The sequence below is a fragment of the Pinus tabuliformis genome, chromosome 3_2 (genome assembly GCF_031772625.1).
Source record: "Pinus tabuliformis cultivar Carrire ecotype Pingquan chromosome 3_2, CPIR1, whole genome shotgun sequence".
NCBI classification, from domain to species: domain Eukaryota; kingdom Viridiplantae; phylum Streptophyta; class Pinopsida; order Pinales; family Pinaceae; genus Pinus; species Pinus tabuliformis.
The window spans coordinates 1,097,709,562-1,097,731,937 of NC_142302.1; the positions used below are offsets into that span (position 1 = coordinate 1,097,709,562).

A 22,376-nucleotide genomic window follows, 5' to 3' on the forward strand; every position below is an offset into this window, starting at 1 on the left:
TGGCGTTGGTGATAAAGCTCTGACCTTGGATACGCACCTAGATCCCTGGGTTGATGATTAGCAAGTAATCATGATGGTAACTCGATTAGCTAAAAGCTTTAGTCCATCTTGGTCCCACCATGATAGATTGCCCTAGTCAGGAATCTAGTCCATGGCATCATGAGTGCCTAAATTGTTGGAGGACCTTGGATAGATTGCCCTAGTCAGGAATCTAGTCCATGGCATTGTGGGGCTTAAATTCTTCATGGTTCATGTGTTTTGAGATCCTCCTTGTACTTTGAATACCTCCCTAGTTAAGAGGGAGTGTTGAAATATGTCACTAGGTTCAGTCTTCATAAATGTATTTGTGTCACAATGAAATGTATTTATGAAAAGAATAAAGAAGATATTTTTATTATTATTATTATGACTTATTAAAGCATGGGTTCATGCTTAGGTCATCATGTTTTAGGTCAAAGTCCCCATTGAGGACTTCTAGATTTATTTTGAGTCATTAGAGTGATTTTCCATTAAAATCGACCTTTCTTGGGCTTTTGAATTATGTAAAAAGAATTAATATTGAGTCAAATATGCTATTTGTCCCCTCCACATCAAGTCGGCCTCAAAAAGATCAAGTCAGCTTCAAGAAGGACAATTCGACCTCACTGGAAGGCTATATATACAAGGAAATTTGAATTCATTTGGAGCATTCACTCTCTCTCTCATAAGTTCAATATCCAGAAGCAAGAAGTTGGGAAGTGCGAAGTTGGAAAAGAGTTGGAAAAGGGTTGGAAAAGGGTGTGAAGTTTGGAGGGAAGAAAGAAGACATCAAGATCGAAATTTTGGGCCATATATCTCTCACTCAAGTGGAGTATCTAGGGAGATCGAAGTTTTTCTTTGTCTAGTCAAAGTTGTTGTTGTTGCTGCTGCCAGTTGTTGGGTCGGAGCTGCTACTACAAATTGTTGCTGCTAGGTCAAAGTTGCTATTGAAGGGTATTCATCTACAACGAGGAAGTGAGCGCTGACTTGGTGTGGAGGAAGTCTTTGTCTAGGTCAAGAGTCTTGGATTATCTCGTGAAACTATTGAAGGAAGAATTGTTGACTGGGTTTTCCCCTAGATAGGGGTTTTTCCCTAGTTGTCCGCCTACATCTGGTGTCTTTGTGTTATTATTTTGGTAATGGCTTGATGAACTAAAAAATAAAAGAACATAAAGATAAAAGACTCACAAGTAATTATCTATACAAAAAAATATTTCTGCCTTTATAATTTTCTAACAATTCGCTCCTGACCCGGAAGCTTCTGAAAATTGTCGCTCCCCACTCCTGCTTCCGCTTCCAAGCATCCTTGATATATATATATAGAGAGAGAGAGAGAGACGACTTGAACCTATAGTAATTTTTTCATGATTATGTATTTGTCTACACCTGTTCCGTTCCTATACAAGACAGTTTTGTATTCAATTTTGATAAACCTTTCTATCTTGCATATAATTTGATCATTTGTCAATCGGATGTTCCTTTTAAAAAAGGGGTTATTTATTGTAGAAAACGAAGGTGAGAAATAAAGAAAAAAAGAAAAAGAGAGAAAAAGGAAATACATACTAGGAAATGGAACTCAATCAGATCTACAAAAAAATTAAATGGCTTAAAGAGGCAACCCACAAAGAAATAAAACAATTAGAAAGACATAATTTTTTCCAACAAAGGTTAAAACTCAGGTCTTCATTCTATATATTTGTTCCAATATTTATATGATAAAACTGTAAAAATATGGAAAATTTGCAAATCAGAGATTTTTTTCCATTTGCAACTTGATAATATACTCATATGACTTATCCATATGGTTTATTGTAGAGTCTCTGTCAACTTACTCAATCACCAACTGTCTAATTACTCCTGGAAGTACACCATCAGTGATTGGAGCTGTCTGTACTTCATAGCCAAACCACTTGCTACTAGTGCTCAAATGGAAGTCATCGTCATCTAGAGGTAGCCTTGTTTCCTAGCATCATACCACTAAAAAAAAATTTATAATTGCCATTAAATTGAATAATAAAAATAAGAAAAATCTTCAAATTGAATGAAATTTAACATAACCCAAGTGGCCATCACAAAAACCACCATAAGCAACTATACAAAACAATGAACTGAAAATTTAACTACAAACATTTCAGCAGAAGTTTAATAGTATTACAGCACTTCGAAATAGATGGTAACCAGATCAAACATGCAAGACAACTAGATGTGTGTTTACATCTCAAAAAAGGAGCAGACCTATGTTGCAGGAAATGCCTACCTAGCTGCCATACCAGAAACGGCTCTGAAATGCTGTTGGTCATACTGTACGGTGTTTCATGATTTGGAAACAAAGTACATTACAGCCAGCAGCACTTTTGGGCTGTTTCAAGCCATTTCCACAGTGTTTTGGGGCATTTGATGACTTGTGCAAGCCTGCTCAAGTGGCCAAGGCACATGGGGGCCTTCTATGGCCTAAAAACACTTAATTTATCATTATAATTAACCTTAATTCACTCCTTAAGCTAATTTCATTAAAAATAAATAAAATTAGACTTCTCTATAAAATAAATAAATAAATAAAATCTAGAAACCCTAACAGTCTCTTTCTTTTAAAAAAACATTCCATTCATTCATTTCTCGCACATTCTTTAGCAAGAAGAACTTCCTATTGCATCAGAATGAAAAAATTTCAACCCCCACTCTGGTTATCAGTGTTCCTTATCACTCGATGCATTTAGTTTTAAATCCAAGCATGATAAAAATTCTAAAATCTGGAAATAATATTTTTCTGAAAACACAAATTTAAAGATTTCACAACTGCTGAAATTACAGAAATAAAACACAGAAAAATTATGACAGCCACACACAGAAAATAACACAGTTATTTTTTGCCAATGTGACCCTGGAAAAACCCCCTACAACTCTTTGGGAAAACCAGTTTGAGAGCTCTTTATTTCTGAAAACGTTTTTACAGAGAAACTGAAATACACAGTAAAAATTCCCGAAACCACAAATTACAACTTATCTCGATTTTCGTGCTTGAACTCCACCTCGAAAATTGTGCCAATCAACAAACAGCCAAAACAGAAATTTTTACAGCAATAAAACTACATTAAATGTTGTACAGACAGCCTCAAAAAACGTGCCCAGAACTTGCTGTCCCTTTTCCTCAATTTCTGTGTCTTTCTCCTGCTGTACGGTTTTTCCTTGGTATGCATGCCAATAAATGTTGTTGCCCAGATTTGCTGAAATTTCTTCTTACTGCTCTCATTCACTTCCTCACTGCTCAGAAATTTTCTCCTTGCTCTCTCTTCTCTTTCTCTCAAATGCTCATGAAAGAATGAATGATTTTTTCCCTATGTTGCCAGGAAACGTGGGTTCGAGGACGGGGACAGGGACGGCATTTTTTGAAATAGGGTGCGTGGGTTCGTCGGGTAATATAATAATATTAAATTTTATAAATTATAAATTTATAAATTATAATTAATAATATATATGAAATTTGAATTTGTATTTTTGTCAACTTTAAACAAAAAAACTTTAATCATTTAAACATGCACATCATTGAACATTCAACATTCACATTGAAATTTCAAAATTTATCACCAAAAAATTGTTCAGTGTTTACATATTAATAAGAATCATGAATCATGATATATGTCCATTGTCATACTACATTCAAAATTTGCCTTAAGGCATCTTCAAACATGAACTAGGAAATTTTAAAATACTAAAATAAAAATAGCTAAAGCCTAATGAACAATGGCTTCCTCAAGCCATGTCATCAACATCCATGTCACCAACATCACTTAGATCTTCAGCTAGCATGCTCTCCAGGTAGAAATCACTCTCATCTTGAGGCTCTTGCTCATCCATAGCAATTGGAGGTAGCTCAATAAGGCCATATGGTTGTATCTCCTTGTCCACACACATCATCAGTTTGCATCCCATCATCAAATGTTAATTTGAGTGGGTTCATTCAAAGTTGACAAGATACAGCCCTAGACAACAAGGCAAAATGTGCAAAGGAGCAGTAATCCTGCACTCACTAACCAAGTTATGCTAATCATAGTTGATGTTTCATATTTGATATTATGCTTAAGTGCATTGAGATACACGAATGGACAAAACCCTGCACAACCAAATTAAGAAATACAACACTCTAGAAATTTCCAACATTTCTCACACTGATCTATTGATAAATGCCAAATTACAGAATAAAAAAAAAAAACACCAACCACACGGAGCCACAATACAAAGAAAGTCACCGCACAGGGAAACAGAATATACATAGATGATAGAACGCTTCACAGAATAAACATATGCAGCCTCCGAGAACACACTTGAACAGCAACATCTTTGCCCGACGTCTCCCCTGCGCAAACACCAGCTCAAACTGGCTGACGTCTCCCCTGCGCAAACAGCATCCTCTGCCAACCGCTGGTGATGGAACGCCTAACGCCACTGGTGCTCTGTCCGTCTGAAGGTGTCGTCGAATCTGTCCACTGCCGCTGGAAATGGGTAAATCGGAATAGCTCAACCAAAAACAAAAATGAAATTCAATGGTTGTGGGTTAGTTAAAAGTTTATGTTTTAATTTTTAAGTTTTTGACATTGTTTTTTACATTTGTTAATAATAAATATCATATTATTAATTTTTAAATTTCAACAAAAAGAATTATTTGAAAATTAAATTTTTAATATAAGTATTTTCTGAAGAACCCGAAGAACCCAAACCCAAGAACTCAAGAACCCAAAAAACCCGTTAAAGGAAAAGAACCCAATTTTTCTTTTTGGAGAACCCGATTCTTCATAGAAGAACACAGTTCTTATGGGTTCTTCTGAGGAGAACCCGTACCCGAATCTAGTACTTAGGGACAGGAACTCGGGATGGGTTCGAGAACCCCACCCCCAGGTTCGGTAACCCGTGCAACATAGTTTATTATTAACAAATGTCAAAAACAATGTCAAAAGCTTAAAAGTTAAAACCTAAAATTTTAACTAACCCACAGCCATCGAATTTTATTTTTGTTTTTGGTTGAGTTGTTCCGATTTACCCATTTCTGGCGGCGGTGGACAGATTCAACGGCACCTTCAAACGGACAAAGCACCGTGGCGTTAGGCGTTAGGCGTTCCATCACCAGCGGTTGGCAGAGGACGTTGTTTGTGCAGGGGAGACGTCGGCCAGTTTGAGCTGGTGTTTGCGCAGGGGAGACGTCAAGCAGAGACATTGTTGTTAAGTGTGTTCTCGGAGGCTGCATATGTTTATTCTGTGAAGTGTTCTATCATCTATGTATATTCTGTTTCCCTGTGCGGTGACTTTCTTTGTATTGTGGCTCCGTGTGGTTGGTGTTTTTTTTATTCTGTAATTTGACATTTATCAATAGATCAGTGTGAGAAATGTTGGAAATTGCCATAGTGTTGTATTTCTTAATTTGGTTGTGCAGGGTTTTGTCCATTCGTGTATCTCAATGCACTTAAGCGTAATATCAAATATGAAACATCAACTATGATTAGCTTAACTTGGTTAGTGAGTGCAGGATTATTGCTCCTTTGCACATTTTGCCTTGTTGTCCAGGCCTGTATCTTGTCAACTTTGAATGAACCCACTCAAATTAACATTTGATGATGGGATGTGAACTAATGATGTGTGTGGACAAGGAGATACAACCATATGGCCTTATTGAGCTACCTCCAATTGCTATGGATGAGCAAGAGCCCCAAGATGAGAGTGATTCCTACCTGGAGAGCATGCTAGCTGAAGATCTAAGTGATGTTGGTGACATGGATGTTGATGACATGGCTTGAGGAAGCCATTGTTCATTAGGCTTTAGCTATTTTTATTTTAGTATTTTAAAATTTCCTAGTTCATGTTTGAAGATGCCTTAAGGCAAATTTTGAATGTAGTATGACAATGGACATATATCATGATTCATGATTCTTATTAATACGTAAACACTGAACAATTTTTTGGTGATAAATTTTGAAATTTCAATGTGAATGTTCAATGTTCAATGATGTGCATGTTTAAATGATTAAAGTTTTCTTGTTTAAAGTTTAAAAATATACAAATTCAAATTTCGTATATATTATTAATTATAATTTATAAATTTATAATTTATAAAATTTAATATTATATTACCCAACAAACCCACGCACCCTGTTTCAAAAAATGTCGTCCCCGTCCCCGTCCCCGAACGCACGTTTCCTGGCAACATAGATAATAATATCATATTATTAATTTTTAAATTTTAAAAAAAATAAAATAAAATAATAATAATATAATAATAAATAAATAATAAAAATAAATAAATAAATAATAAAAATTAAAAAAAAAATTAAAAAATAAAAAATAAAAAAATTTAGTATAATTTTTTTCTAAAGAACCCAAAGAACCCGTTAAAGGAAAAGACCCCAATTTTTTTTTGGAGAACCCAGTTCTTATGGGTTCTTCTGAGAAGAACACGTACCCGAATCCGATACTTAGGGACGGGTTCAAGAACCCCACCCCCGAGTTCGGGAACCCGTGCAACATTGTCTTTTCCTCTTCTCTTCTCCTTTTATTCTCTAAATAACCTTTTGGGTTACCCTAAGATCTAATGGTTGAGATTCATTTAGATCTACAAATGAGAATAAATGTGCATTTAATTCTCACTTTCTATTTTTTAACTCACCCACTTAGCCTTTTATTTCCATAGTCATTTTTTCACTTTCTAATTCTTCATTGAGTTTAATAAAGTCGCCTTTAAATTAGAATGTAACTTTACCACTTATAAAGTCACTTTTAAATTAGAATGTAACTTTACCACTTATAAAGTCACTTTTAAATTAAATTGACTTTACCACTTATAAAGTCACTTTAGGAGAAAAGTACAAATAAATTTGGACACTTTTCCCTAGGCCAAAGATCAAAGCCTTAAGGAACCACTTGTCCTCTGGTACCCAAATTTTAACACTCCCTCTTACCAAAGAAAGTGTTCCTCACCACTCCCATCTTGTCTCTGAAGTAGACATGCTTGCCCCATGGTAAGGCTTTGGTGAAAATGTTCGCTACCTGCTCATTTGTGGAAATGTACTCAAGCTTCACAGCTCCCTTTTGGACATAGTCTCTAATGAAGTGATACTTGATCTCAATATGCTTTGACCTGTCATGAAAAACTGAATTCTCCGTGAGTTTTATGCAACTCCAATTATCATAGTAAATTACTGAAGGTCTCAATGCCTGACCAAATAGACCAAACAACATCTTGCGAATCCATATGGCCTCACAACTATCCAAACTAGTAGCCATATACTCTACCTCAGCTGAACTCAATGCAACTGACTATTGTTTCTGGCTGATCCATGACACAACTGTCGAACCCAACCCAAAACAACACCCGAAAGTACTCTTCCTATCTGAAGCACAACCTAACCAATTTGAATCCGTGTACCCTGCCAGTCTCACTCCATCACCCTGTCTATTATCCAGACCAAAATCCACAGTCCCCTGCAAGTAATAAAGAATGTGTTTTGCAGCCACCCAGTGCACTCTCCTGGGCTCACACATGAACGGACTCATAGTGTTAACTGCAAAACATATATCTAATCAAGTGTTGACCAAATACATCAAACAACCAATCAACTACCTGTACAAAGTAAGATCCACCAACTCGGAATCAGAAGCGTGAAGCTTCTTCCAGTTAGTGATCAAAGGTGTAGACATGGGTTTGCAGTCCTCCATGTGAAATCTGCTAAGAATATCCACAATGTACTTCCCTTGTCCTAGGAAGAAATGCCCCTCCTCCTGCCACACCTCCAATCCCAGAAAATAATGCATCAAGCCGATATCTTTCATCTCAAACTCTGAAGCAAGATCTCTCTTACAGTGCTCAATGAGTCTCTTTGCGCCAGTGATGATCAATTCATCAACATACAACACCAGAATGAGAGGCTCCTCACCCACCACAACGAAGTATAGGTTCGGATCAGCCTCACTCTTTGTGAAACCCAACTGCTGCAAGTATGTATCAATCCTCGAGCACCAAGCTCTGGGAGCTTGCTTCAGGCCATAGAGTGCCTTTCTCAATCTGCATACATGGGACTCCTTCCCATGCACCCCAAAGCCCTGCGGCTGCTCAATATAAACCTCATCCTGAACGAAGCCATTGAGAAATGCGGTCTTCACATCCATCTGGTGGATCTTCCAGCCCATCTCTGCTGCAATCGGTATAATGGAGCGAATAGATGTATACCGAGCTACGGGAGCGAAGGTCTCCTCATAGTCAACTCCCTCTACCTGTGAGAACCCTCTCACCACAAATCGAGCCTTTAACTTCTCGATGCCACCATCTGCAGCATGCTTTATCTTGTAGAGCCATCTGGAAGTAACAACTGATTTACCTTCAGGCCTCGGCACTACCTCCCAAACATCGTTCTTCATAATAGAAGAATACTCCTCCATCATGGCCTCTCTCCAGACCTGCTAGTTGGCTGCCTCCTCATAACTAGAAGGCTCAGAGTCAACAATGCTTGTTACCAATGCCATGTAACTACAGAACCGCTCAAGTGGTTTACTCTCTCTAACCTGTCCGCCCAGCAACTGATGTGGCCTCGCACAAGGTATCTTGAAGCCACTTGGACTTCCTCTTCCCTGAGCATACTTCTCCCACCGGAGTGAAAGAATCCTCATCATCATCAGAAGCCTAAACTCATGAAGGCCTGTCAACTGACCTCATGCCTAAATCTGTGCCTGTAGAAGCTGAAGTACCATGCGAACTGTCCATTAGTGGACTACCCTGTGAATTGCTCTGCGGACTTCCCTACATGCTGCCCGAGGAACCACGCACCTGACTTTGAGAGCCACTGCTCACTGATGGACTTGACACTGTAATCGATGTACCTCCTGATCCCTGACCACTGGATCCCTGTGACTGACTCAACTACTCCTGAGGGTCTGGTGACTCTGGATACTCTAACTCCCGTGACCTCCTGAAAGCTCTCTTCTCCTCGAACTTCACATCCCGCCTGACAACCACTTTCCTCTGCACAGGAATATAAATCTGATAAGCTTTTGAGGTCTCGCTATAACCCACAAAGATGCCCTTGTCTGCAGTGGGCTCTAGCTTGGTCCTGTTCTCCTTGGGGACATAGGAATATGTAAGGCACCCAAAGATATGAAAGTGCCCAACATAAGGCTTCTTCCCAGAAAAAGCCTTCTTCGGAGTCACATTCGCCAAGGCACGACGTGGACTCCTTTTCTGCAAGTACACAGCAGTGTTGCAGGCCTATGCCCACAAAAATAAAGGTAACCCCTGATCATGAAGCATGGCTTTGGCAGCCCCTACAATGGATCTGTTCTTCCTCTTTGCAACCCCATTCTATTAGGGGTTGTAAGGAACTGTGAACTCCCTTCTAATGCCTACCTCAGCACAAAAATCAACAAACTCACCAAGGGTATACTTCCCTCCATTGTCCGACCTGAGGACCTTGATCTTCCTACCTGTCTGGGTCTCCACGAGAGCTTTGAACTCTTGAAACCGCTTGAAGACCTCACTCTTGGTCTTCAAGAAATAAATCCAGGTCTTCCTGGAGTGATCATCAATGAATAAAACATAGTACTCATAGCCACTCAATGATACATGAGACATCCGACCACTCACATCGATATGTATCAAGTCAAGGATCCCGGTCGCTCTGTTGTCATTGCTAGGAAAAGGGGATCTGGCAAACTTCCCCATAGCACATCCTCTACATATATCAAGGTGATCAGAACTGAAATCTGGCACACCGGTGGTGATCTTCCGCAATGTACTCAAGGCCCCATGATGCATGTGCCCCATCTCGCGGTGCCAAATCTCACACAACTTTGAACTACTAGATTTGTTGTCGGTCTTGTCTCGGGTGCTGCTACTCAATGCCATCAGGCGCTGGAATGAGAACTTGTACACCTTGGCATGGCACACACCAATCTCTCTAGCCGAAGAAGCTGGAGTTCCCCTAGAATTAATAAGCACCTGCCCTTTCCTAAACAACACATCATACCCTTTATCCTCAAGCGTTGAGACGGATATCAGGTTCTTCTTCATTCCAGGCACATATAGAACATTTGACACTTTCAAGGGAGGTTTGGGTCACCTATCAAATGTCAATGTCCCCACACTGACTGCTCTAACAATGTTGTCATCACCAAGTACTACCTCCATATCAGTATCACCCTCTGAAAGCTCTGAGAAGTACTCTCTGACTCCTGTCATATAGCAAGAAGCGCCACTGTCAACATACCAAATGCTAGAAGATGCTCTGCTAGTAGTGGGGAATGCACACTCCCTATGAACCTGTATGGCAGGTGATCCGGCACTAGTGGCCTCACAAGCTATGAACCCAAACTCCCGATCAAATCTCTTTGAGAAGCTCTCTATCTCTGCAGAAGTTGCCATGGGTTTGTCTTTCCCTTTCTTGTTCTTCTTCTCCGGACACACAACAGCATAGTGTCCCAACTTTTGACAATTCCAACATTTGACTTTGGAATAGTCCTTCTCCTTGTTCTGTTGCTTTCATTTACCTTTGCTTTTGCCTCCACTGTTGGAAGCTTGCTTCTTTGCTCTGCCCTTCTTGCCTCTTGCTAACAATGCCACATTGTCATCCTCCTCCACCTATTTGGCTGCCCCAAGATGGTTCTTTCTAATCTCATTCTGAATGCAATCATCCCACAACCTCTCCCAATCGGGAAGGTTTTCCCGTGCAACAATGCCATCCACAAAATTCTCCCAAGTCTTGGGAAGACCATTCAAAGCAATTCTCACCAATTCAGTGGGTGCAATGATCTCACCTACGGCTGCCAACTCATCTCTTACTGAAGTGATCTTTGTGAGGTATGTTGTAGCACTGTCAGTCTTAGCCATTTTAATGGCCTTCAGTTTCTCCTTTAGGACCGTTTTTCTATTTTCATTTGAGCTATGGTAAAGACTGGTCAAGGCTGTCCACATCTCATGTGCATAAGTCTTTCCTCTCACATGAGGAATGACATGATCTTTGATTCCTTCCGGAATCAATCTTTTGCCTTAGCATTCTTTTTGTTAAACTCTGCCAACTGTACAGGGTCAGCAAGTACTGCTACTGGGTTCTGTGTGGTATTTACCATAATGCCTCAGACTTCTGCTTCCTCAAAGATGCTTTGGATTCTCTCCTTCCATGCACTGTAGTTGTTATGTCCATCCATCCTGTCTTCAACTCTCAAACCCAAAGACATGTTTCACTGTCCTATCAAACTGAAATTTTCAAATCTGTGGTAAAGGTTTATGTTTTTTGTGTAAAAATCAACTTGCTGTAATTTTCACTTTGTTGTCCCAAACTGCACTTTTCAACCAACCAAGCTTTGATAACATGAAGAAATTTCAACCCCCACTCCAGTTATCAGTTTTCCTTATCACTCCATGCATTTAGTTTTAAATCCAAGCATGATAAAAATTCTAAAATCTGGAAATGATAATATTTTTCTGAAAACACAAATTTAGAGATTTCACAACTGCTGAAATTATATAAATAAAACACAACAAAATTATGACAGCCATGCACAGAAAATAACACAGTGATTTTTGGTCAATGTGACCCTGAAAAACCCCCCTACAACTCTTGGGGAAAACCAGTTTGAGAGCTCCTCTTTATTTCTAAAAATGCTTTCATAAAGAAACTGAAATACACAGTAAAAATTAGAGCAACCACAAATTACAACTTTCCTCAATTTTCGTGCTTGAACTCCACCTCAAAAATTGTGCCAATCAACAAATAGCCAAAACAGAAATTTTTACAGCAATAAAACAGCATTAAATGTTGTACGGCGAGCCTCGAAACACGTGCCCAAAACTTGTTGTCCCTCTTCCTCGATTTCTGTGCATTTCTCCTACTGTACTAGTTTTCCTTGGTATGCGTGCCAATAAATGTTGCTGCCCAGATTTGCTGAAATGTCTTCTTGATGCTCTCCTTCACTTCCTCATTGCTCAGAAATTTTCTCCTTGCTCTCTCTTCTCTTTTTCTCAAATGTTCATGAAAGAATGAATGATCTTTTCCTCTTCTCTTCTCCTTTTATTCTCTAAATAACCTTTTGGATTACCCTAAAATCTAATGGCTGAGATTCATTTAGATTTAAGGATGAGAATAAATGTGCATTTAATTCTCACTTTCTATTTTTTAACTCACCCACTTAAATAAAGACCCACTTAACCTTTTATTTCCATAGTCACTTTTTCACTTTCTAATTCTTCATTGAGTTTAATAAAGTCACATTTAAATTAGAATGTAACTTTACCACTTATAAAGTCACTTTTAAATTAGAATGTACCTTTACCACTTATAAAGTCACTTTTAAATTAAATTGACTTTACCACTTATAAAGTCACTTTAGGAGAAAAGTACAAATAAATTTGGACACTTTTCCCTAGGCCAAAGATCAAGCCTTAGGGAACCACTTGTCCTCTGGTATCCAAATTTTAACACAGAAAGCATTTTAGTTGTGTTTTGGAGGATTGGGAGCAAGTTTTGGTGCATTTCCAGCCAGAGAACAATTGTGGGCAGCAAAAATGGTGTGGGCAGTAGTTTTTTTGGTGAGAGGATTTATTTACTGTTTTTGCAGCATTTGTAGCTTCTCAAGGTGGCATTTCACGATTGAGAAACAATGTACGGTACATCTAGCAGCATCTCAAGGCTGTTTCAGGCCATTTCTGCAGTGTTTTGGGGCACTTGATGACTTGCACGAGCCCACTTAAGCAGCCATGAAGGTGGATGGGGCCTTTATATAGCCCAAAAACACTATATTTATCATTATAATTAACTTTAATTCACTCCTTAAGCTAGTTTCATTTTTTTAAATTAAAATTAGAATTCTCTAGAAACCCTAATAGTCTCTTTTCTATAAAAAACACTCCATAATTAACTAGTGTCGGTCTTCATAATTGTACTTAAGTCAAGTTGTAATATATTTGTGAAGAAAAAGAAAATTAGTATAAAAGAAAATTTATTTTATGAGCATAGGCTTCATGCTTCCAGGTCAAGCCTCCATTGTAGGCTTTTAGGTTTGTGTCAAAAGTCAAAGTCATAGACCCTTCTTGGGCTTTGTATGTCAAGAAATGGAATTATTTTGTTGTAATTAAGTCATAATTTCCTCCACCATCAAGTCGGCCTACCCACAGTTCAAATCAGCCTAATAATGGAGCCTCAAACCACTATATATAGCCATGAACTCGACCTTGTTTAAGTGCAAGCAAGAAGTGATTCGATCTGCAATTTTAGTGAAATGAATAAAGTGTGAAATACTAAGGAAGCATTTATCCAATCACCAAAAGAACTAGCAAAGAAGACAAGAAGTATAGCGAAAGAAGAGAAAATCTGAAATTTTGTCACATTCTATCACACATGCGATAAGACCAAGATAATTGTAGGATCGAGCTTCAGGATTGCAGAGAGGGCCAAAATTTTTGTTGAAGAACTGATGTTCACTAAAGGAAGATTTGACTAAAAGTTTGACTTGGGAGGCTGACTTGATGGATGAAGGAAAGTCTGTAAGGTATTGGTTGTCTCAATTTGAGTTGAATCTACTAATGGAAGAGTTTGACTGGGTTTTCCCCTCCATAGGGGTTTTGCCCTAGCTGAGTGCCTACATCTTGTGTTCTCCTATTGTCTTTGAAGTTTTGGGAATTGACCTGATGATCAAAGATATAATAACTAAGAAGAAGAAGTAATAACTAATCAAAAGAAATTGTCAAGTGAAAGAAAAATCAAATTAAATAACCCCTAACTAAGCTGACCTAGATTTCTCAACATGGTATCAAAGCTAAGGTCAATGGATCAAAGGCAACTACAAGATCAATCCTCTGATAAGAGTAAAGGGTTTCAAATCTATTTTTGGAGGCCGAATCATCGAGAAGAGGAACCGAACTAATATGACACATTTCTAGGCATAGTCATAAAACCTTACCTCTGCAATTAGGCCGCAGAGCTGGGGGAGATTAGGGCCACAAACCTAAACTGGAACTCCAAAACAGTAAGAAGAGTCGAGCAACATCTTTGAGATTCGAACAGCTAGAAATCTATGGGAGAAAAAGCAAAGGTCTGTACATAAAAATATAGTCTGAATTAACCTCAGAAAGCCGAATTTCAAGCCGTCTCAGAGATCTGTAATTATAAGGTTCCTTGAGTGACTAAATTACAAATTTAAGACATCTTTTATGAACTAAAGGGACCAAAACCTAATTAGCATTGGAATCTTATTTGAAAAATCCATTACTGAAGCTACAGTCTTTATATAAGAAGTCGAGATATCCGAAATAAAGGTCACTGTCCTATTGATTATATATAAAAGAAGACCGAACCTGAACAGTGATGTAGAAGCCGACTTCTTGGTGGATATTCAAACATCTCTTCAATGATGGTATATAACTTACAGAACAGTTCCTTTTTGAGTCATTCTGAGATATAACAAGCCTATTCAAGTAGTATACAATCAATGATTGGTTAAAGCCTTATTCAAAGAAGTCAACTTCAGATTTTTGAAGATTGTTGAAGTATACCTATGATTGATGTTATAGCTTCATGAGGAGCAAGCTTCAAAGGCCCTAGCTTTCAAGATATCAAGGCGCCACTTTTACAAAGTGAGGTCCAAAGAATACAAGAGTACCTTACAGAGTTCAGGCAATCATGGACCAAAACAAGGTGCACAATTATGTTTGGTGGATGGACTGATGATAGATCTCGCACCATATTAAATTTCTTAATTGCTTGTCCAAAAGGTACTATGTTTCTCAAATCTATTGATGCATCTCATCAGGTGAAGGATGCACAATTACTATTTCGTCTTTTGAATGTAGTTATGGAATTAGGGGTTGAATATGTTGTACAAGTAATCACAGATAATGCCTCCAACTATGTTGCAGCTGGAAAGATGTTGAGGAAAAAATGTTAATTTTAGGATAACAATGGTATGTTTTATGCTTAAGAGCAATTTTACTTCAATTTTCTTTATTAGCCCAATATCATATCCAGTATAGCAATCACATCAACATGATAGTAAAATGCAAATAGAACATAAACAATAACAGTAGAAGACAAGCCAACACAAGAGGACAAGATATGGCACCAGCCAGGACAAACCCCAATGTGGGGAAACCCTTGATCAATTCTTCTTATGATTCTTCAAAAGTTCAGCACAGAGAGAGTACAATTTACAATATTCACTTGCCCAAACTGATCAATCAAAACAACAGAAACAGAAAGCCCTAGCCAGAAAGTCAATGCTAGTCAATAGGGCTGAAATTGACCTCCAAAACAGCTCGGTCAACCTTGGTCAACTTGGCCTCCAATAGCAAGATAATGCAGCCCAAAACAGTCCGAAAATAACTAGTCCAATTTGGTCAAAAAGTCAACACAGCAACCTGAATTAGGGCAGTCAACGCTGCTCAATGCAGGGGTCAAACTACCTTGGTTTTTGTGCCCATAACAGCGGCTTGGCCAAACAGAAGTCTCCCTCACAAAACCGAAGTCAAACAGGGTCAATGATGGTCAAAGTCAGCCTCCTGAAATTTCGATCTCTTGAAATTTCGGCCTCCTGAAATTTCGGACAAATCTGGTCAACGCAGCAGCTAAAAAAGGCAATCTTCATTTCACACGTGTGGAGAGAGAGAGGCCCAGAAATCCGTACCCAATCAAGATGAGAGAGAGAAAGATGAATGAGATGAGATGCCAAAATGAGGAGGAGGCACCTTGTATTTATATGCAACGTTGAAGGTTGGGGGAGGCTAATTTGATGGCTGGCCGACGTTGACAATTTGTCCATAATCAAAATAAATTCATAACCTCTCAGAAAGAGGAATCCAAGAAAAATATCAATTGTCTCACAAGAGTTGTCCAAAGTGATGTTTGGTCCTAGTTGCCAAATTTAACAAAATACCCCACCAATTAGTGGTCTCCATGTGCAGCCCACTGTTTGGACCTCATGCTTGAGGATATTGGCAAAATTGAGTGGGTGAAGAAGTGTGTGGATGAAGCAAAATCCATAACTAGGTACATCTACAACCACTCATTTTTTTTTAACCTTATGGGAAAGCACATTGGGGGTAAATACCTTGTTCAATCAGCCATTACCCAATTTGCAACAAACTTTCTTTTGTTGCAATCCATTGTTCAACAAATATCCAACTTAAGGAAGATGTTTTCCTGTGATGAATGTAATGAATCTTAGTGGAGAAAAACAGCTGAAGTAAAACAGATGGTTGACCAAGTATTTGACAAAAACAATGGGTCAAAAGTAGAGGAGATTGTGCTATTTAGTGAGCGTCTTGTCAAAGCTTTGCAGATGGTGGATAGTGATGAACCTGCCATGGGTTTTGTTTATGAGGCCATCGATCAAGCCAAGGAACAAATAAAGGCAACATATGGGGATAGAAGGCAGAAGTACATTCCTCTATGGAGAATCATTGATGAAAGATGGAACAGACAAATCCATCTACTTAAATCCAAGGTATGTAATTTTGGATTTCAATGCTTATAAGTTTTAACTTTTGCCATTCATTGCTAATTAGAAAAGCTTTACCAAATATTCGAAATTGGTTGACAAATACGTTTTTGTTTTCTAAGCTTTTAAGATACCATTGCACTACAAATTTTGAGGCAAATGGGGAGGTACTAGGTGGATTGTATGAATGCATTGGACGCATGGTCCCAGATCCCAAGACTCAATCAGATTCACAACAAGCTCTTAAATTTCAATGAGAGTATTGGTACCTTTGGCATTTCTATGGCTATAAGAAATAGAGCAAGGGATCCCCCAGGCAAGAATTGTCAAAATTTGCAAATTATTATATTACTCGTTTCAATTTGCAATTGTTGAGTCCAAGTTTTAAATTCATTTGCTAGTACTTCTTTGCCTTCCACCCTTTTTGCAACCTATTGGTGGCAACAATTTGGTGGTGAATGCCATCAAATGTAAAAATTTGCAATTTGAATACTAAGCTAAACATGTAGTGCTCTAGGGTGTGAGCGGAATTGGAGTGTGTTTGAGCATATACACACTAAGAAGAGGAATCGTTTGGAGCAAAGGCAGTTGAATGACATGGTTTATGTATAGTACAACCTCAAGTTAAGGCGCAACCAATTGCTGAACAAAACCCCTGAATCAAACAACATTGTCTTGGGTGACTTTGATCAAACATCAGAATGGATTGTGGAGAGTCAGGCACCAACATTTAACAATGAAAACCTTTCTTAGTTGGACTTGGACCCATCTCCACAGGTTGCAGAGACAGATATATCAGAAGTACTAGTACCACCTTCAGGGCCAAGGGAATCAAGCCATAATCCCATTGCAAACTTGGAGGCTACCCATTCTGCAGATGAGGATGAGGAGGATCAGGATGATGATTCCGATGATGACAATTAGCACTTGTAGCTTTAGTATTGTAGTATCATATGTTATTTTGGACTATAGAGGCCTTTTAGAGCCTACTTCTTGGCGTATTTTGGTTCAACGATGTTTTGCACTAAGTGCTATTTTGGTTATATGCACTATTACTTGCTATATAAATGAGAACTTTTGCATATTTGTGTATAAATGGTTTGGATTCATATGGATGCACATGAATATATATGTTTTTCTTTACAATTTGAATATTTTGTGTGTTTTTGGTAAACTGGTTTTTTGGTCCAATGTTTTTACCGGTTTCAGTCTCGTTCCAACCAGTTCTCGATCCACAAGGTTTTCCACTTCGGTTCTGATAACATTGACTAACAGATGCTTTAGAGTACATGGGTACTCCTAGATATTCAGTCAGACAAAGCACAGCACCACAGTGATATTCCGACTATATGGTGTTAATGAGTGAGTTGATTGAAGCCAAACCTTCTAGCTTTTAGGAGGCATCTAACCATCAGGTGTGGATGGATGCTATGATGGAAGAGTACTCTTCCATCATGAAGAACAATGTCTGGGAGGTTGTACCATGGCCAAAGGGGAAATTTGTGGTTGGCTCTAGATGGAATTAGAAGATTAAGCACATTGTTGATGGTAGTGTGGATAAGTTCAAAGCTTAGGGTTTTATCGAAAGGAGGGAACTTACTACAATGAGACCTTCGCCCCGGTAGCCAAATACACATCCATCAGGGCAATGATTTCTATTACAGCGTAGATGGGTTGGAGGATTCACAAGATGGACATGAAGACAATGTTCCTCAATGGTGTGGTTGAGGAAGAGATTTACATTGAGCAGTCGAAGGGCTTTGCGATGCATGGGAGGAATTCCCATGTGTGCAGATTGAAGAGAACATTGTATGGACTCAAGTAGGCTCACAAGACATGGTATGTCAGGATTGATAGTTACTTGCAAGGCATGGACTTCACCAAGAATGAAGCAGACCCAAACTTGTACAACAGTCGAGTCAAGGGAGAGCCTCTCATTTTGGTACTTTATGTGGAGGACCTATTTCTCACAGGTTGTGAGAAGTTGATGCAAAATGCAAGAGGGACCTAGCAACAGAGTTCGAGATGAAAGATTTGGTGTTGATCCTCTATTTTCTGGGTTTGGAGGTGTGGCAAAGAGATGGCGAGATCTTCCTAGGACAATGGAAGTACACAGTTGAGATCCTGAAGCAATTTAGGATTCAGGACTGCAAAGCCATGTCTACACCACTAGTGACCAAATGGAAGAAGGTTGATGCTTCTAGATCAGAAGCAATAAACCCTACATTATATAGAAATTTGATTGGCTCTCTCATGTATCTGGTCAACACCAAACTAGATATTTGTCTTACAATTAACACACTCAGTCAGTTCATGATAGAGCCAGAACGAGTTCACTGGGTGGCTACAAAGCATGTGTTGAGATGCCTTCGAGGCATAATTGAGTATGAGCTGAGATATACTCATATGGATGGAGTGAAGTTGGATGGGTACACCGACATCGATTCGGCGTGCAGTGCAACTGACAAAAAAAGCACCTATGGGTGTTTTTTCAACTTGGGATCAGTAGCAGTTTCTTGGTTCAGTAGGAAGCAGAAGTCAATTGCTCTAAGTTCTGCTAAGTGCAAGTACATGGCTACTAACTTGGTAGCTTGTGAGGCAATTTGGCTTCGAGAGCTTCTCATGGGACTATTTGATCAGGAGATGGAACCGACTATCATTCACTATGATAATCAGAGTTGTATCAAGTTTTCGAAGAATATGTTGTTTCATGACAAGTCAAAACACATTCATATCAGGTACCACTTCATTCGAGATTGTGTGCAAAAGGGACAGTAAAGCTTCAGTATGTACCTACGGATAAGCAGGTAGTAGACATCCTAACCAAGAATAACACATTGAGGAAATGGAGGATCACTCCCGCTCAAAGCCCTCACTGTGGTTAGGGTTTCTCCTGTAGCCGCACCACACAAAGAAGATCCCAAGGGTCGCCTGCGCCTTCAAGCCATCAGCCCCTCATTGCTTGTCATTCTTACCGACACCAGATGCCCTTAGGGCCATTATTGTTTGCTTGGAATTTAGTCGGTGCCCTCTTTGCACAGTTTCAGTTGGAATTCTAGGGTAGCGCCTCTATTCACCATGCCATTGAGGACGAGGTTGCATTCAGAGCCCTAGTGCAAGCTCAGAAACCTCGGAGGATTGGGATTTCTTCTCCCCCCAAAAAAATTTGTGAAGAAATTAGTTGAGATCCATGCGGTGGAACTCTCCTTCAAATCCATGCAAGAGAGCTTTAGCTCTCTCAGAAAAAGCATTGGTCGGCAAGTTTATGGGCTTGTGGCCGAATCCAAAAGTTGTTGAAATGTAGATCATGGAACAATGGACCCCCAAGCTTTAAGTCAAGTAACTTTCTTTGCAATATAAAGGGGCTTTTGTCTTTTTGTTTCTTAATAAAATGGAAAGAGATTTGATTTTTAGATCAAGATCATATTTCATGGGGTCTAGAGGCCTCTTTATCACTCCATGGACTCTAGATTTCAGTTCAAATATTGAGATTATTGCCCTGTCGGTGTGGGTCCAGCTGCCACACCTCTCGCTTCATCTTTGGGGGGCTAATGCACTAAAAGACATTGGAAACAAGCTTGGTCGTTATCTGGATAAAGCAAAACCAAAAGGAGGTCAATTTTCTTGTGCTCGCATCTGTGTTGAGGTAAACCTCAATGAAGGTTTACCAAAGGCCCTAAAGATAAATCTAGGAGAATGGAGCCATATCCAAGAATTAGATTATGAGCAGATTCCTTTCAAGTGCAACGATTATTAAACTCATGGGCACTTTGCCAAAAACCCGCCCCGACGAAAAGAAGATGAGGAAGCCCAAGCCCCTGTTTCTAAAGAGGTTGGTTTCCAACTAGCACAAAAGCGAAGAAGGAATCAACAAAACAAGGTTGTAGACCCAAAGAAATCTATTGAAGCTAATCCAGTGCCAGAACCTTCCTCCAACAAAGATTCATTTGAGGCTCTTTGAGATCTAGAACAAGATGAAGATACCCCTCCGATGAAACCCCAAATGAGGATCAAGGAAATACAAAAGTGTCAGGGAGAATGAACAGCAAACTCCTTCACAAGTTGTCTCTCCAGTTCCAACTTCAAGATCTAGTGGAGATGAAGAGATCTACCCCAAAGATTTACTAGAAAGTTATGGCAGTTAGAGCAGCTTATACAAAATCATCCATGGGAGGCAGCGTTGAAATATCCCTCTACTTGAATGCAGTGGAACCTCCTCTCACAAGAGGCAGGAAATCCAATAAAGAAAAGCGGGAACACGAAACAGATGCTAACTTGGCTTTAGGAACCCAACTCCGCGTGGATTCTCTGTTCCAAAAGCCTCCCAAATAGCACAATGTATTGTTTTTGCATACTCTTATGCTCGCAATACATAAGAATTTATTATTGTAAACAAGTAGGACTCAGTTATAGTACCTATGGAAAATACTAGGATTTGTCTCCCATGAATTTAGATAGGGAGTTGAAAGTATTGTTAGAGGTCATCAACTTTCCTGGTATTTTGTACTTTTCAGCGTTTGGGTTCGCCTAAAAGCCTTTTCGGAACATATCCCTCTAAACGTTTCTGTTAAACAACAAAAAGTAGACATCCTAACCTAGGCTTTGATGAAGGGAAAATTTGTGTTCTTCAAAGACAAGTTGGGGGTGGTGCAAAACACCTTCCTCGCTAAGAGGGATTGTTGAAATTATAGCCAAGTAGGTGATTCTGCATTGGTCAAGTGCCATGACATGCAATGAATCACCAAAATTCTCTCACAAAAAAATTATTTAATTATTTCCTAAGTTTGGACATTAGGCATAAATTCACTAATTAAATTCTTGACTTTATTGGCCAACTCTTCTAAAGTAAAAAAGGTCAACAAAAGATTATATCGTGAGCATAGATCTCAAGTGTAGAGATCCAATCTCAGCCCTCCATCACTTTGGATATTACGTCAGAAATTATATATAAGGAAATAGGCTAATGGAGAGGAAGATCGATTTAGCACAAGTGACTGGGCTTTCAGCTAAGAAACAGGAGGTCGAACTAACAACAAGAAAAGATAACGAACAGGTCAAGTTTCAAGGGAAGCAAACAAGCCAAGTTGGGATAGCAAGCACACTGAGTTTATCTAGGTCATATAGGCGAAAATTCTCAGGGTCGTACAAGCTAAAATTCTTAGGGTCGTACTGGACGAAATTCTCAAGGTCGTACAAGCTGAAATTACCAAGGCTATAGAAGCTGAAATTACCAAAGGCCATAGAAGCTGAAATTACCAGGGACATATAGGTTGAAATAGTTGGGTCGTACAAGCTATATTTCCTTCAGTCATCCAACAGTATTTTATGGGTCAAGTACTTTTAATTTTTGAGTTAACATGTTCTTTGCTTAGGTCATTTACTTCATTAATCCATTCGCCCATTATTAATTCCATTAATCCATTAGCAATCACATTAACCATTATCATATGACAGTAACTGATGAAAGAACATCAAACATAAATACAAAAGACAAGCCCAGAGAAGAGGACACTAGATTTGGCAGATGCCAGGGAAAAACCCCAAGATGGGGAAAACCCTTTTATCAATTCTTCTTATTATTATATAAAATGTTCAACATAGAGAGAGAGAGAGAGTACAAAATTCAAATTTGACTTGCCAAATTAGAGTCAAAACAGCGTTGTCAAATCTACAGTCAACAATAGTCAAATTATGCCCTGACCAAAAAGTCAACGATGGTCAACATAGCAGCAAACAGTCATCTATGGAGTTCAGTCAAAGGCAGTCAAACTCGGCCTTTTGAAGTGGTCAAAGTCAGCCCAAAACAATCATGAAAACAGTTATCAAACTTGGTCAAAGTCAACCCAAAACAGTGATGAAAACAACTATCAAACTTGGTAAAACTTTGTGATCAACTT

General features: G+C 38.9%; 1 protein-coding gene across 2 annotated transcripts in view; it reads right to left on the minus strand.

The window, feature by feature from the left end:
• The window catches only part of LOC149184499 (D-aminoacid aminotransferase-like PLP-dependent enzymes superfamily protein), a 156,703-nt gene that overhangs the window by 115,644 nt on the left and 18,683 nt on the right, over window positions 1-22,376 (minus strand). For both annotated transcript variants that reach the window (XM_089417546.1, XM_089417544.1), the window contains exon 4: window positions 1,851-1,981. In XM_089417546.1, the coding sequence (XP_089273672.1) occupies window positions 1,851-1,981 (131 nt within the window). The remainder of the gene's footprint in view (window positions 1-1,850; window positions 1,982-22,376) is intronic.